Here is a 16,748-nt window from a genome sequence, read left to right as displayed (position 1 = left end):
ACTCTACCCACCGACTGTTCTTCATAGGAAACTATGAGTATGTCTACACAGCAGAGCTAAACTCAAAATAAACTACGCAACTTGAGCTTAAGTCGAAATAGCTTATTTCAAATTTGGGCGCATCTACAAAGCACTTATTTCAAAATAGAGCACTCTTCGTCTGACTTCCCTTACTCCTCGTACAATGACATTTACAGAAGTCGGAGTAAGAAGCCCGTTATTACAAATTTATTTTGAAATAAAGGGATTGCTGTGTAGATACACAATATTTGTAGACACACAATAATGTTGCTGTGTAGACGCACCCTGCCTGAGCTGCATATTTAGTAATCAGGGTTGGGTAACCCCTGACCTTATAGTCCTTAAAAGGCTGCTAGATATTGAATGATTTTAAGGAGAGGGACTTGTGGGACGTACAGGAATACATTCTTCTCTGACTTATGCTCCAGGAAATCTTACTGAAACATATCTTTCACAAAGAGTACACATATTTCTCCATGGACATATACTTAAGTGGCCAGAGTAAGAAGCACAAGTCTGGCTTCATAACCTGTCTCTACTTTGAGGCATGAGCTTAGATCTTCACCATGGTTATTTGGCTTTAACTATTAATATTCACATCAAGATCAATCATTTGTAAAGAGCAACTCTTGTGGTGTTATCCTTTAATAGTTAATACTAGAAGTCTTACCCGGCATTGCCCAGGTCCTTCAGGGCAGGGGGCAGGTGATGTGGGGGGTAGGGGGAACAGGAGTCAGGGTGGGAGGGTTGAAGAGGTGCTCAGGGCAGGGAGCTGGGGATGTGGGAGGGGGTGAGAGTGAGGGTTGGGGGTAGGATAAGGAGGGGCTCAGGGTAGGAGGCCCCATCCAGTGGGGCTTTCTGTCCCGCATCCCAGGTTGGAGATTAGAATCAGGCCCTAAGGATGAAATTCACTCCTGTGCAGGCACAAGGCCTCTGCACCATTTTAAGTGGAACTTAAGTACTGGACCTCTGCACTAATGTGAATTTTTTGGCTAGCAGGTGCCTTCTCTACCCCCCTAGCTGCCCCAGCCAACAGGGATCTTTTTTCTCCCCCTGCCATCCTGGTCAGCAGGGCCTCACCCCACATCTGGCAAGGCTATCTCTGTCCCCCTCTCCCTGGTGCTGCAGACAAGGGCTTGGGGAAGGAAGAGTTTGGGCAAAGGGAGCTACTTCCCCATTCTGGTGGCAGGCGAGATGGTGAGCTCTAGCCCAGCTGGCCACTCTCTTGGTGGTGCCCCCAGAGGTCACTCTGCAGAATAGCTCTCCCCTGTGCTCACTGCCTCCGGTAGCCACTACCAGTATCATGTCCCCCCTCACTGTGCCCTAGTTTTTACTGTTTAGGAGGACTTCTTGAACAAACAGCCACACAGACAGACAGACACACACACATACACTCTAAAATGTATGTATGTATATATATATATATGTGTGTATGTAGGTTCTTACAAAAACACGTGGAAAAGTTGTAGTAATGGCAATGACTGCACTGCCATCTGCTGGTGGGAACAAAGCTGATCTACTTAAAAATTCCTCAAGTTTAGCAACAGTTGCCCAACACCTTTTGGATTACAGCATTCCAGACAAGAAGGTCTAACTCTTTTATAGCTTCTGTGGCCCCCTCGTATTCCCAAATGAAAAATAATGCCAGCTTCTTTCCATAGAATACCATCTGTGTTTAAACTACTCTTTCTTAGCATACTAGCCAATTAGCCCGTCATAAGACGGGATTTTCAGGTCTCTCCTCCACGTCGGTCTTCTCTCCTGAGCCTCCGGTCTCTCGCTCCATCTCTCTCTCTCCTCCTTCTACTGCCTCCCCTCTCTCTCTTTCACTTCTCCTCCGCCTCCTGCCTCTCACTCAGGGGACCGCAGAGCCCAAATGGCCGTTTGGGCTAAGCACTTCCCGTGCTGCATAGGGGGTGTGGAGCCCAAACAGTCGCTTGTGCTGCTTGCTCCCACACGGCGGCCTGGCTGACCAGCACAGAAGTCAGCCGAGCGCCATGGCGGGAGGCGAAGGGGGGCGGGATGGTGACGTTCACGGCCAGGGGGCGGGGCCTGGAGCCGCTATCATGCCGCACGTCACTGCCCCGCCCCCCTTCGCCTCCCACCGTGGCACTTGGCTGACTTCTGCGCCGCTCAGCTGGGCTGCCATGGGGGAGCAAGCAGCGCAAGCGGCCATTTGGGCCTCGCACTCCCCATGCAACACAGGCCACCCAGAGGGAACAGCCAGCATTTCGGCATTACAGACTCAGACACTGGGCTGCTATGTGCCTCGGATGACACGTGACCACCGAATTTCATCACCGAATTTGATCATCGAATTTGATCCACTGGTTGGATCATTGGCTCCTGGGCCCAGGCCAGGTACCGACGGGGAGAACAATATGAACACTGATCCATGCTCCTCTTTAAAAACTGCTGAAGAGGTTTTTTTCGCTCCAGAAGACAGCAAATTACTGTGACACTACTGATCTGCCTATAGGATGCCATGATGACAGTAGAGTTTGGTTGGTTTCTTCCTGTAATCAAAATGGGAGGCCTATTAGATTACCTAGTCCATTCTCTTGCTAGGGAAGAGCTGTTCTCTAATGATGAAATTCACTCCAATGCAGAGGGAGCCTCACAAGGCAACACACGCCCACTATAAATCCTTAGACCCAGACCTGCAGCTGCATCAGAGCTACACCCAATGCGTCTGAGCAGTTAGAACATAAGAATGGCCATACTGGGTCAGACCAAAGGTCTCTCTATCCCAGTATCCTGCCTTCCGACAGTGGCCAGTACCAGGTACCCCAGAAGGGGTAGACTGAAGACCATGATCAAGAAATTTGTCTCCTGCCATCCTTCTCCAGCCTTTGACAAACAGAGGCTGAGGCACCATTCCTTACCCCCTGGCTAACATCCTTTTATGGACCTAACTTCCATTAATTTATCTAGCTCTTTTTTAAACTCTGTTATATTCAGTTGGGGTACAAAGGTGGCTTTAAGCCAGCCTTGTATTCCCCCAACCATATAATTTAGAACATTGTCAAAGTGGTGCTAAATTATGCCTCTCCGCAACAGCCCCTCGAGCAGCACTACCGTCAGGCCTTTCTCACCCAGACTTGTGCCCAACATACTGAGGCTGGGAAGGCAGGCGGTGGAGTGTGATTTTCCCTTATGTTGGGATAATTCAGCCATCTGATTTACAATAGCTATCACACACTGGAACAGTGAAAAGTAGGCAAAACAGAGGCTATAATCTGGCCCATAAGATAAAATTCACGTCAGTGCAGAGGCCCAGTACTTACATCCCACTTAAAAGGATGCAGAGGCCTTGTGCCCGCACAGGAGTGAATTTCATCCTTAGGGACTAATCCTAATCTCTCTTTGACTAGATTTCCACACATGTGTGCCTTCAGTAATATCGGTGGCTATAAATTGGTGTGAGACTAGGATAATCCAGCCCTTATGGTGGGGCTTCAGGGGTGGTTATGATCATGTATGATGTCTCAACTCGCATGGATTTTGCCTTGAAAATAGGTCAGAAATTATATCTGAGGCTTTTAGTAGGGCTCTCTGTATTTGAATGGATTGCACCCTAGTGTAACCAGTGTTTTGGGAAGTCTGGCATTAAATGTTCCAAATGTGGAATGCCCCGCTTACTGCTATTGTTGCAAATACCCGTTCTATCAGATTTATTTTTAAATTTCAAGCTGTAACCATTTAGAATGTTTTGTTTTTAATCTTTGCAGGCTTTGCTCTCCTTGGGGGACATCCTTGTTTCCTCACAACCCAAGACATACATTTGGGTATTAACGAGAGCCTCACAGATACAGCACGGTTGGTAAAATATCATGGGATTGTTTGTGAGAGTGCTAGATCTGTCTGAAATTGGTGAGAAAATGTGAAATAAACATGCCAGGTTGCTGATAACTTTTTGAATGATTTTAGAGTCCCCAAGTATTTGGTTTCCATGAAACTTCAAAGACTCACCAATATTCTCCACATTTTTGCAGTTTGCAAAATTCATTCATCCGTTTTTTTGCATTTTTTTTCTATCCAGTGAGGCAGAATCGAGTCCTTGGTTTTTCCCCTACTGGATGCTATAGGAAGTTGGCCAGAGCTTTAAAAACCACAGATGTGTGATTCTGGGATGCATTTAGAGGAGCATTGTGAGCAAGACACGAAAAGTCATTCTTCCATTCTACTCTGCACTGATTAGGCCTCAATTGGAGTATTGTGTCCAGTTCTGGGCACTGCATTTCAAGAAAGATGTGGAGAAAATGGAGAAGGTCTAGAGAAGAGCATAAAAAATCATTAATGATTAAAGGTCTAGAAAACATGAGCTATGAGGGAAGGCTGAAGGAATTGGGCTCATTTAGGCTATGTCTAGACTGCAGGCTTCTTTCGAAAGAGGCTCTTTTGAAAGCATCTTTCGAAAGAGCCTCTTTCGAAAGATCGCGTCTAGACTGCAGGCGGATCTTTCGAAAGAGAAATCCGCTTTTTCGAAAGAGAGCACCCAGCGAGTCTGGATGCTCTCTTTCGAAGACGGCCTCTTTACATTGAAGAACGCCTTCTTTCGAAAGAGGAACTTTCGAAAGAAGGCATTCTTCCTCGTAAATTGAGGTTTACCGCCATCGAAAGAAAAGCTGCGTTCTTTCGAAATAATTTCGAAAGAATGCGGCTTGAGTCTGGACGCAGGGGAAGTTTTTTCGGGAAAAAGCTACTTTTCCCGAAAAAACCCCTGAGTCTGGACACGGCCTTAGTGTGGAAAAGAGAAGGCTGAGAGGAGACATGATAGCCAGTTTCCTGTATCTAAAAGGGTGTCACAGGGAGGAGGAGGGAAAATTGTTTTTCTTGGCCTCTGAGGATAGGACAAGAAGCAATGGGCTTAAACTGCAGTAAGGGAGGTTGAGGTTGGACATTAGGAAAAACTTCCTAACTGTCCAGGTGGTTAAACACTGGAATAAATGGCCTACAGTGGTTGTGGAATCTCCATCTCTGGAGATATATAAGAGCAGGTTGGCTCGACCTCTTTCAGGGATGATATAGAGTGTGTTTGGTACTGCCATGAGGGCAGGGGACTGAACTTGATGATCTCTCGAGGTCCCTTCCAGTTCTAGTGTTCTGAGTCTATGAGGCTTCATACCTAAGGCTCCAAGGCTTAGAAATAGTAGAGACTGATGATTAATGTAAAGGGGGAAAGAGGCCTGTAAAAGGCCCCCAGGTTTTATTACAGTTGAAATATAGTCCTGTTGCAGTTAAGTGTTTGTCAGCGTTTCCACTGAGAACACATTTTAGTAGCTTGTAATTTGGCCATAACAAAGCTCCTCTGTGCTCTGTAATAGCTGTTAAAGACATACAGTTACATAGTAACAGAGTTCTATCCTATGAAGGGTCTTTAACATTTTCACTGCTGCTTAGTGTGGCTGATATAATCAAGCAAACTGAAACGCTGCCAGTATTCCATATACCAGCTGTGCTGTATTGTTCTGCTGTGTAATCAATGCATGCTGGCCCATCATACAGGTGCTGCAACATAGATGCTGAGGTGCTGCATTGGCACTAAAGCAGTCAGTGGGTAAACTTGACAGTCCACTGAGATTACCAGAGATCAATATCTACAGTTATAAGATGTAGGCTTGTACCTTTGACCTGTCCACCACTTATGCAGAACAAATATGCCCAAAGCCACTGTTAATAACTGTATTAGTGATTTGGTAGCCTTATTAGAAGATTAAACCATTTTATTCAATACACAGTAGGGATATAGATTTTAGATAGAAACACTTCCCTATCTCCTTGGTCTTTTGGGAGCTGTTCCATGAGTCTGCACTATTACCCAATCCAGTGCTCCCAAATCCTGAGATTAGCTTTAAAAGCAGGAGATTTTTAAAACCCTGAAGTACTTTTTCTTTGCCTTTTGGTTTTTGAACCTTTAAAAATGCACTTGGCACACGGAGGAAAGTGTGACATCCACTCTCCTTTCCCCAACCCGCATTAGGGATAGAAACTTTTTTTTCAATACAAGCTGAGGTTCACCTGTAAGCACATGTCTACAGGACCTGGAGGTTTTAATACCAGGATGTCTAATCAGTTCCGAAGCAGTAGCCACTATAGTAGTAGTTTGCTACTGCTATAGCAAACTAGCCATACTCAATCGGCCAAATAGCCACATTGTTCAAACCAGGTAGCCATACTCAACCGGCCAAATAGCCACTTGTGGCTAGTGTGTTGGATACCACGGATTTAAGAAAAACACCAAACATCTCAAAACTCACAAAGAACATAAGAGCTACACGCTTTAACATAGGAATCCTGGTAACGTCCCTTGATACTGGGTCATCACTGATAGCTCCATCAGAGTTCTGGGACTCGCCCCTCTGATCATCTTCAGAAACTCACAAATACCCTAATTGCCTCTAGCTTCTCTCAAAATGTCTCTTAGTCTAAGTGTCTCCTTTTGGGAAACCCAGCTGTGTGCTGTTTCTTTCAAATTAGCTCCAGCCCAAGGACTTTAGCTCTGTAGTTTAGTGTAGAACTTTGATGCTATTTTAACTGTGTTACTGTGCATGTCACACTATATAATTGTATGTGCTACACATTAGGATGGTACTGTTGTTCTCTGACTTCAATGTTCATTAAGATAATTAAAATATCACACTTAAAACTGAAAAGACCAAGTAGATCATCCAAGTCCTAAACCCTGGAAAGGCAAATGTATGTCTACATTACAAAAACAGTCACATTCTGTAATATTGTATTTGTTCATTGCCAAATTGCTGAGGAGAAATATTATACTTTACGTCTCTCTGAGTTATCGACTCCCTGTCATTTTATATTGTCAAACATTCACCTCTGTTAACTGCACATTTATTAATGATGCATCATTTGTTCTGCTGGAGTTACGTTCAAAGATGAAACAGAAAATCATTGAATGGGGGTACATGTGTGGAACAATAATTTCCTTTTACTTCTTATAGCTTGTTAAATGTTTGCATTTTAGTGAATTATGCAGACATCATATATTATTCAGGGAGATGGGGAAATTTTATTCATTATCACGACTTATTAATATTTATGGATTGTAGATTGAAGAATAAAGTAGCAATAATAAGTTGATTATGTTTGACTTTTATATTTTTGCTGTACCATAGGGTGCTGTCTAGCATGACAAATGCAGTCTTGGCCCGCGTTTATAAACAATCGGATTTGGATCTGTTGGCAAAAGAAGCCTCCATCCCAATAGTCAATGGGTTGTCTGATTCATACCATCCTATCCAGATTTTAGCTGATTACCTTACACTTCAGGTAATAATACTTTGCCTTTATAACAGCAACTCTTAGAAAGAAGTTGGTCTTGCTAAATATTTGGAGAAGTCTTATTCCAAGCAGTTTATCTTTAGATATTTTGAGATGGACCTGATATATAACTTAGAACAATTGTTGATTATAGAGGACCCAGTCCAACAATACACTTGAAGCAATTGAAGAATCCCATCAATTTATGTGGGAATGGGTTTAAATTTATACTTAAATTTCATGCTGGATAGTGCAAACAATTTGCAGGGTTCTTTACATATTAAGATAACGGTTAGGTCCTCTCTCCACTGAACTCAATGTAAGTTTTGCCATGAAGCCAGCATTTCATACTGAAATTCTTGCCCTAACCTGTTTATAGTTCAGTCTGAGACTTTGTCTATACTAGAAAGGTGAACTGGTTTAACTAGGTTGATTTTTAAATCAATCTAGTTAAACCAGTACAGATCTCTAGGGAAGATGCACTTAAACTTTGTGTATACCGAGACGGAACAACTTAGGACCATATTTTGTTGTTCTGATTTTAATACAGTATTTTATGTGATAACTATATGGAATTATATACAGACAGGGCCAGATCCTTATGCAATTCAAGTCAGTGTAGTTTACTGAAGTGAATAGAGCTATGCCAATTTACAACCAGCTGAAGAACTGGCTTATAAAATTCATCAGAACATTGTAGGGTATGATGAAAATTTTGGCAAACTCTTCCTTACTTCTAAATGAATAGAAGCTATTTTGTATGAATGAGATCTATTTCCTAGATCATTCAGTCATCCCTCAGCTGACGCAGGCCCAAATGGAGGAGAGTGTGTGGCAGAGATCCAGAATGACGTAGAGAGGAAATTATTCATGCAGGAAACTTTAAATGTTGTTGGTCTCATTCCTTCAATTCAGTGATACTCAGACCTCAGTGGTTCAGGAGTCAAATTACCTACCAACACTACTCAAAGAAATCCTACTAGTGTGAATTCATTGTTTCATGTGCTGTCGTACATGTATTCACATTTAAATATTAAAGACGGGAAATATGTAGTTTTTATATAGATATAGATTATTCTCACAGCAAAATGACTGACCAAGTATTATTAATTTATCAGCTACAATTGGCTAATAATTAAGTCGCACAGTGTTTTAATATCATGTGCTGCAAAGAGCTGCAGGAGACACAGTATGAGCCATTTGAGGCTCAGGGGTCTTGGTCTGAGTATCACTGATTCAGTGTAACTAACTCCTTCTGCATGCAATGAGCCTGTTTTTGTTAGAAGCCATCTTCAGTTCAGCTATAAAACTGAGGTGACACCAAGATTTTATGGAACAGAAGTAACCTTGGGACTGAAATGAGTCATCCTCAGAGTGAGGTACACTTGAGAGAGATACACTGAGCCAGCCTTAGGGTGCTACTTAACTTAAATAAAGCTGTGAGTCATAACTAGAACTTTGGAAATGATAAACATAATTTATTTCATTTAAATGCAGAGTGTAATTGTAAATAGTTTCATCTGGGCTTTTATTTTGTGTCTCACAAACACTTTACCTACCAGCATTTATTTTCCCACCAAAGGTTAGCAAGTTTTCAATAGTCATATATGACTCATATGTTTTATATAATGGTATTAATAGTCTCTACTTGCCAACTGCACTGCCACTCACTCCTGCACTGTCACTTGTACCCTGGGATGCCTTTAGATGGAGCTTAGATAGCACACAATATTAACTTCTGTGTTTTTCTGATTTTTCTTCGGTGCTTGGAGAGAAAAACATGACTCAAGGGTAGCTAGTTCCTGACTCCCATTCCTGTGCACAGTCCTGCCCTGTGGTTTTCCAGGAGAGGTTAAGCAGGGGTGTCACGGTGTATGCACACCCCATCACATGCAGGAAGAGGCCCAGGGGTGTTTGGATGCTGCTTACACTGTAGTTGGTTCATAGGTGATTTGAAACAGACTGTCACTCCAAAGCAGTATGGCCTAATGGCCAGAGTCTGTAGCATAGCCCATGGGTTCCAGGCAGCACAGCCTGATGGCTACAGTCAATAACAGAGCCCCAGGGTTCAGAGCAGTACAGCCTAATGGCTAGAGTCAGTAACACAGCCCCAGGATTCAAGGCAGCGCACCCTAAAAGCTAACATATTAGGAGTTTTGGGCAGCAGCCTTAGTAGGGGCCCAGGCCAACCCGACTCCACTGGGCCCCAACCCAGGACGGGACATACCACTTGGGTGGGAGATACCATTCGTGCACCCTCCCTGGATCACTTCCTACCAGTTCTGGCATTGCGGGGGGGGGGGGGGGAGCGGGGGTTATCTAGATGGTTTTAGGGTCCTTTGGCTCCAGTCTCTCCCTGCGGTTCCACTGGTTTGGGAGGCTCGAGGCGATCTCCCGGGTTCCTGGCTCCCATCATCCAGGTCTCTGGCTAGGTTACCTCTGGAACTCCTGCAGCAGGTCCTTCCTCTCCAATGTCCAGGCCAGACTGAGCTGAGCTGCTCCCTTTTATACTGCCCCAACACTTGGAGCATGTCCAGTCTGCCTGGAGGTGTGGGACTTCCTCTGCCCACAGTGTTTTAACCCCTTCTGTCTTAGCACGGCATATGCACACCCCGTCACAAGGGGTCTCAAACTCACAGCCTGCAGTCAATCTATCACTGGAGTGTTTCTGCAATCTGGCTTGGGAATCCTGGTGGCCCGGGGCGGGGGAGGGAGGAGTATCCATTCCCGTCCCCCAACCTCTCTCTTCTCGCCACCGCCACACCTTCTCCCTCCCTTCAGTAGCCCTTTTTCCTAAGGGACATGGCCTTGGAGATGGCAGCAGGGGTCGGGCCATCCTGTACTCACTGTAGTGTCAGGAGCCATAGGGAACCAGCTGCTTCCCCACACCAAGCCCCCTGGTAGTTCCCAAGGCCACGTCTCTTGGGGGAAGGGGTGTAATAGGGTAGGAGAGGGTAGGTGTGGCAGGAAGGAGCAGGGCTTGGGGGACAGGTACAGATACATATACACCAGGCAGCCAGGACTCCTGGGCCAGATTGCAAAAATACTGTGGCCATAGATGGCCTGTGGGCCATGATTTTGAGATCCCTGCGATAGATATATAGGATGAGATTCTGTGTTTTAGAGAGGTGCAGTACACAACTTGAAGGGTAGAGGGAGTGGGAGCTAAGCCACTTTAGGACACTCCTGATTCTGGACTGTGCTACAGCTTTCTGCCTAATTTAGATTAGGTTGGGGACCTGTTCACGTTATTTCACCCTTACGAGGCTGCCCAAATTGTAGACCGACCCTGAAAGACCCCTGCCGACCACCGACGTCCTCCTGTCAAGGTTTGCCTGGGGGGGTGGGGTGTCTTCAGAAAGCAGCTTCATAGCTGTCTCCTATACTTCCTTTGCCAAAGGAATCTTCCCCTAGCCTGATGTGGGACTTTTGGCCCCCTCCCTTTATACTGCTCTGGCCCTTTTTCCCAGAGTGAAAAGGGTGAAGCATGAGTAAAAATCTCATTCATAGACTACTGCAGGTGGCTACCCACAAAGTCTCTTTTCCTCTCTGTCTTGCCTTTCTGCTGTGGGATTTACTTAGTTTTCATCCTCATGCTCAGTAGTGGGGAACATAAGAGCCATGTTGTGCACTGTGTTGTATTTGCAAAAAACGGTTCTTAATAACTTAGTGAATTTCCCCAGTTCTAAGAACAGAGGTAGTATATTGCACAGGTACCATTGGCTTCACAAAGTCCAATTGTTACTTCCTGTAACAGGACTACAGAGTTTCTTGCAAGGTTTTCAGGCAGGTGAAGATATATATTATCTGAATGCTGACCTTGGGAAGACTAACCTAGTAGAGCATGTGCCTAGTTATTTTTAAAATCAGCTAAAAAGGCATTGTTGTGATATCTAGGTTGATAGGTTGTGTACATATAAAATTTGTTAGATAGATGTACACGCAAAATGCAGTAGGGACAAAGAAACCTTAAAGTAAATGTTTATCTAAACAAGACTAACCTTAGGAAAAAAATTCTTTAGTAACATTTATTACCTCAGCTTTATAAATAGTGTTCTGCAATTTCTCTTTCAATAGTGTACCCCCAGAATTCCTCCATTAGGAGACTGATTTTTCTTTTTCTGTGTGTGTCATTGCATCTCCATTTTCCTCAAGTCTTTCATATTTTAATATCATTTTATTCTTCCCTGTTATAATTCCCATCAATATGTTTTTCCTTTTTACAGCATCACTTTTACTATATCCATTTATACACACATACTCCAGAAAATGCTTCTGGTTTATTTTTAGAGCCTTCTCTATTCCTGTCCTGTGTTCAGAGCACTGCATTTCTGACAGGCTGTGAGTTGTGCTCCAGTCTCACAAAGACTGTGTTCAGATGCCTCAAATTCAGTGTCTTCTTATTCTATAGCCATTGCCTGACTGAGCTGGAATTTTCACACATTAACTCCACGAGACAGCTTTCCCTTTTCCAATGCTCAGCTTAAAGCTCTCACCTAGAATAAGCATTGTGCAATTAAGTGTTTTTTCTAGTCACGATTATGACCATCCTTTCCAAATGGTTGGTGAGCTAAGTATTCTCCTGGGTGCAGTTGTGACCCAACAGATCTTCAGTGTTTTGAGACAATTTTGGGTATTATTGAGACCTGGCCTTCTAGGACTATAGGCTTATATGCCGTTAGTGTACACACAGGTTTCCCATTCTCTTCCATGCTTAAGGATCCTGACAGCCACTTCCATAGTTCATCCAGTACTTAACATTGTTTAGTATAAGCTCTGGGGGTATGTCTACACTACCCCGCTAGTTCGAACTAGCGGGGTAATGTATGCATACCGCACTTGCTAATGAAGCCCGGGATTTGAATTTCCCGGGCTTCATTAGCATAAGCGGGGAGCCGCCATTTTTAAATCCCCGCTGCTTCGAACCCCGTGTAGCGCGGCTACACGGGGCTCGAACTAGGTAGTTCGGACTAGGGTCCTATTCCGAACTACCGGTACTCCTCGTGAAACGAGGTGTACCGGTAGTTCGGAATAGGCACCCTAGTCCGAACTACCTAGTTCGAGCCCCGTGTAGCCGCGCTACACGGGGTTCGAAGCAGCGGGGATTTAAAAATGGCGGCTCCCCGCTTATGCTAATGAAGCCCGGGAAATTCAAATCCCGGGCTTCATTAGCAAGTGCGGTATGCATACATTACCCCGCTAGTTCGAACTGGGTAGTGTAGACATACCCTGGCTTAGTAAGAGGTGTTCTGTGAAGGTTGGCTGATGAACAGTTTTGTAGATCTTCATTTCTCTGTCCAGGTCAGATGGCTCACATGTCAGTTTGTCAATATCTCACCTCATTCTTATTTTCCTTGTCTGAAATCAAATGTTTCCTATACCACAATCCCTTTTGGAGAGAGGTGGGTCAGGCACATTGCTAACTCTTTCTGAAAATGATCCTTAACCTCTGATATCTGGTTAGTTGATCAGTGATATATAAATGTCACTGACCTCTTTATTCACAGAGTAGCAGAGATGAAACTTGGAATTTCAATAGAAGGTACAGCTGACGGATTCCTGAATCTGCTTGTCCATTTCTGCCATTGCTGAGTGACTGCTCCATCCTCATAGATAATGAATGCTAGGCATGTCAGGAAATGCAAATACCATGTTGCTTTTTTAGATTTTTGTCACTCTCTGATCTTCCTAGTTTTGACTTTGTTTTCTTTCAAAACCTTTTATAACACGGTCCTTCTCCCCCTTTATGTTTTCTACACCTTTGTTGTTGTTGACTTGATGGGATATTCCTCTTTAAGTATTTTCATTAGAATGAGTTGTTGCATCATTGCCCAAATCAAAGACGGTTGCCTTATGATCCCCTTTAACTTATTTTGCCATCAACTATATGGCCCACAAAACCCAAACTAAGAGATCCTTATCACTCACTTTATAAGAACATAACATAAGAATGGTCTTACTTGGTCAGACCAAAGGTCCATCTAGTCCAGTATCCTGTCCTCTGACTGTGGCCAATGCCAGGTGCTCCAGAGGAAATGAACAGAGCAGGTAACCATCAACTGATTCATTCTCTGTGGCCCATTCCCAGCTTCTGGCAAACAAAGACTAGAGATACCATCCTTGCCCATCCTAGCTAATAGCCATTAATAGACCTATCAAGTGATGATCGCTTATATTATGATAGTACTTAGAGATCCCAATCAAATCAAGGTCCTATTGAAATAGGTGTGATACATACACATAGTAAAAGACAGTCACTGTCATGAAGACTTTACAATTTAAATAGATGAGATAGGAAACAGGTGAAGTGACTGGCTCAGAGTGTCACAGCAAGTCTGTGGCAGAACCAGGAATAGAAGACAGTTCTCCTTTCTCCCACACTGAAGTACTACCCACTGGATTACACTGCCTCCTGTGCAAATCTGTTTTCTGGCCACCCCCTTTGATTTACATTTCAAGTTATGCCAATTATTGACTCATTATTCAAATGCATGCTATAATTGAATCCTGTATGACTAATATTGCCAATAATTTATAGTATCAACTCAAGCTGGTGCCACTAGAAATCAAATCAGATGATAAGTTAGACCTGAAACTTCATAATGAACTAAACTAGCCTCTTCCACTTTCAGGAAGAGAGGCTTGTGGCCTGGCTTTCTTTAAAATATGCAAGCAAACAAAGGTACCAACTCATGTCTATTCAGTTTGTGTTTTTTCTGAGATTCTCTGATAACCTGCAGCCAAGGGTAAGAACAGAATGAAAAATAACATGAAAAGAGATTGTATGGGCAACTTTAATAATTTAGGTGGGTCTTTTCAGTAAAAGAGCAGATGCCAAGTCCTGTTGTGTTTCAGAGTACTACCAGACTGCTAAAGGGAGGCAATCATGTGGGGGAAAGGGCTCCAGACTTTAAGAACAGTCAGTTTTTGTGGATTTACTCAAAAACCAAAATACTTGGTTATCATGCCTAAAATGTAAAGGGAAACCACACTGCAATCTCAGCTAACAGGATAAAATAAAAAACAACAAATAGTCTAGTAGCACCTTAAAGACTAACAAAACATGTAGATAGTATCATGAGCTTTCGTGGGCAAAACGCACTTCTTCAGTTTTACCCATGAAAACTCATGATACCATCTACATGTTTTGTTAATCTTTAAGGTACTGCTAGACTATGCGTTGTTTTTTAAGTATTTCCTGTTACAGACTAACTCGGCTACCTCTCTGAAGCTTTTGGATAAAATAAGTGAACGTATTCGGATTGGAAGTGCAGTGAGATTCAGGTATGAACATGTTACTTTTTGGCTTGATTGTCACAATTAGGCTATGTCTACACTGTCTTCTCTTGCTCAAGAAAATATGCAAATGAGGCAAAGCGGTGAATATCGCTGCGCTTCATTTACATGCTTAATGAGCTGCCATTTTGTGCAAGGGGCTTTTGCACAAGAGCTATTCTGCTGCTTTTTTTCCAGGAAGAATGGCTCTTGCGCAAGAGGGGGTTTTTGCTCAAAAAGGAGCAGTGTAAACAGGGGCAGTGTAGATGTAACGTATTATAGTTTAACCTAGATCAATACCATTATAGCAAAAGCCTTTGTATTCCTTCTGTGCCACTTTATAAGCAGTGAATTATAAATAAAGAGATGAGAAGTACAAACCGTACAGGGTATCTCCAAACTAACTCAGAACTCCTTTCTCTAGGTTTGGGTGAGCACAATTATCTGGTATCTTGAAACCACCTTTTCAGGATGAATTTTGCCATGTTTTAGTATGACCTTCATTTTAATATAAAGATGGCTGTATGGACCATCTCCACTCCAGTGCCATCCCATAGCATTTCTGTTGCAGATGGGCTACATGGGAAAGTATTTAATATAGATTTGCTTCTTTTAATGCAAATTAGCAGCTGAAAATAAAGAGGAGCTGGTACCAGAAGAGTGGGCAGCTTTCCATGGCCCACCAGCAAATGCCTCACACGCTATTATTTGTAACTTCAGTTTTAAAATTATGAGCCCAATGAGGTACAGTTGCAACTAAGTAGCTCCCAGTTGTGAGTTGCACCCTGCTGCTACTGTACCTTAGATGCAAATTAATCTCTGAAATTAGAGGCATGGCATGTCATTTTCTGAGGACTCCACTAGAGCAGGATACAGTGAAACTTTTGGGGGTGCTGGAAAATCTGTACAGATGTTATGCTCCAATAAACCAGGTTCTAGCCTGTTCTTTTGGTAATAGTATGCCAGAAATATCCTTTCAGCCTGTGATCTGACTAGGAGTTGTTTGCACTTAAGATTCCAGCCAGTGAAATGGTTGTAGCTGTGCCAGGAAGAGGTACAATTGATTGCCAGCTACAAGGACAAATGAAATGGACAATGCTGGACTCGCAACTGAGAATTTGTGAAGTTTCCCAAAGGACAATATGGAGCCAAGAATAAAGTCAGCCACTTTTAGACTAATTACATTAAATATCCCTAATGTCACTATTTTCAGTGACAGAAATTATGGTATATTTGCCTTGGAACACATTCACAAAAGTTAGCTTTGGGAGAGAAAGGGTAGTTCCTTTTCCATTCTTGTTCAGGCTTATGGGATCTTTGCTGAGGTTGTCCACATGAATGCCAGTTAGTGCAATGGATGCTTATCCACTGTGCCATGCCCCAATTCCTTTCATTTAAATTGCTGAAACAATTGTTCAGTGTCAAATGCTTTTGGCTATTACAATAAAATTAGGGATGCGAGAGGCTGAACATAAAAATGGCCATACTGGGTCAGACCAAAGGTGCATCCAGCCCAGTATCCTATCTGCCAACAGTGGCCAATGCCAGATGCCCCAGATGGAGGGAACAACAGGTAGTCCCCATGTGATCCCTCCCCTGTCACCCACCTCCAGAGAAATAGAGGCTAGGGACAGACACCATTCCTACCTATCCTGGCTAATCGCCATTGATGGACCTAACCTCCATTAATCTATCTAGTTCTTTTTTGAACCCTGTTAAAGTCCTAGCCTTCACCACGTCTGGCAAGAAGTTCCACAGGTTAACTGTGTGCTGTGTGAAGAAAAACTTTATTTTGTTTGTTTGCCTATTAACTTCATTTTGTGAACCCGAGTTCTTATATTGTGAGAATAAGTAAATAACTTTTTCTTATTCATTTTTTCCATGCCGGTCAGGATTTTATAGACCTCTATCATATGCCCCCTTAGTCTCCTCTTTTCTAAGATGAAAAGTCCAAGCTTTTTTAATCTCTCTTCATAGGGAACCTGTTCCAAACCCCTCATCATTTTTGTTGCCCTTTTCTATTGATCAGTTAACTGGTGGAGGCTGGAGATGCTCCAGCCCCATGGCGGGGAGGGCCGGGGGGATGCTGCAGACAGGAGGTATTCCTGTTGTCTGGAGCATCCCTGTCTGAGGTGGGCCTGGGCATCCTGTAGGGAGGGGCTGTTCCACTG

At 43.4% G+C, this 16,748-nt stretch overlaps 1 protein-coding gene across 1 annotated transcript in view; it reads left to right on the top strand.

Annotated features, from left to right (window-relative positions):
- Window positions 1-16,748, top strand: part of OTC (ornithine transcarbamylase) — a 51,950-nt gene that overhangs the window by 23,860 nt on the left and 11,342 nt on the right. Inside the window, exons 5-6 of the mRNA XM_006133937.5 lie at window positions 3,753-3,840; window positions 7,158-7,311. Coding sequence (XP_006133999.1) covers window positions 3,753-3,840; window positions 7,158-7,311 — 242 coding nt within the window. The remainder of the gene's footprint in view (window positions 1-3,752; window positions 3,841-7,157; window positions 7,312-16,748) is intronic.

The sequence above is a fragment of the Pelodiscus sinensis genome, chromosome 1 (assembly GCF_052426305.1).
Source record: "Pelodiscus sinensis isolate ZL-2025 chromosome 1, ASM5242630v1, whole genome shotgun sequence".
Taxonomy (NCBI): domain Eukaryota; kingdom Metazoa; phylum Chordata; order Testudines; family Trionychidae; genus Pelodiscus; species Pelodiscus sinensis.
Note: the sequence above shows the minus strand (reverse complement) of the source record. Positions and strands in the feature narration are given on the sequence as shown.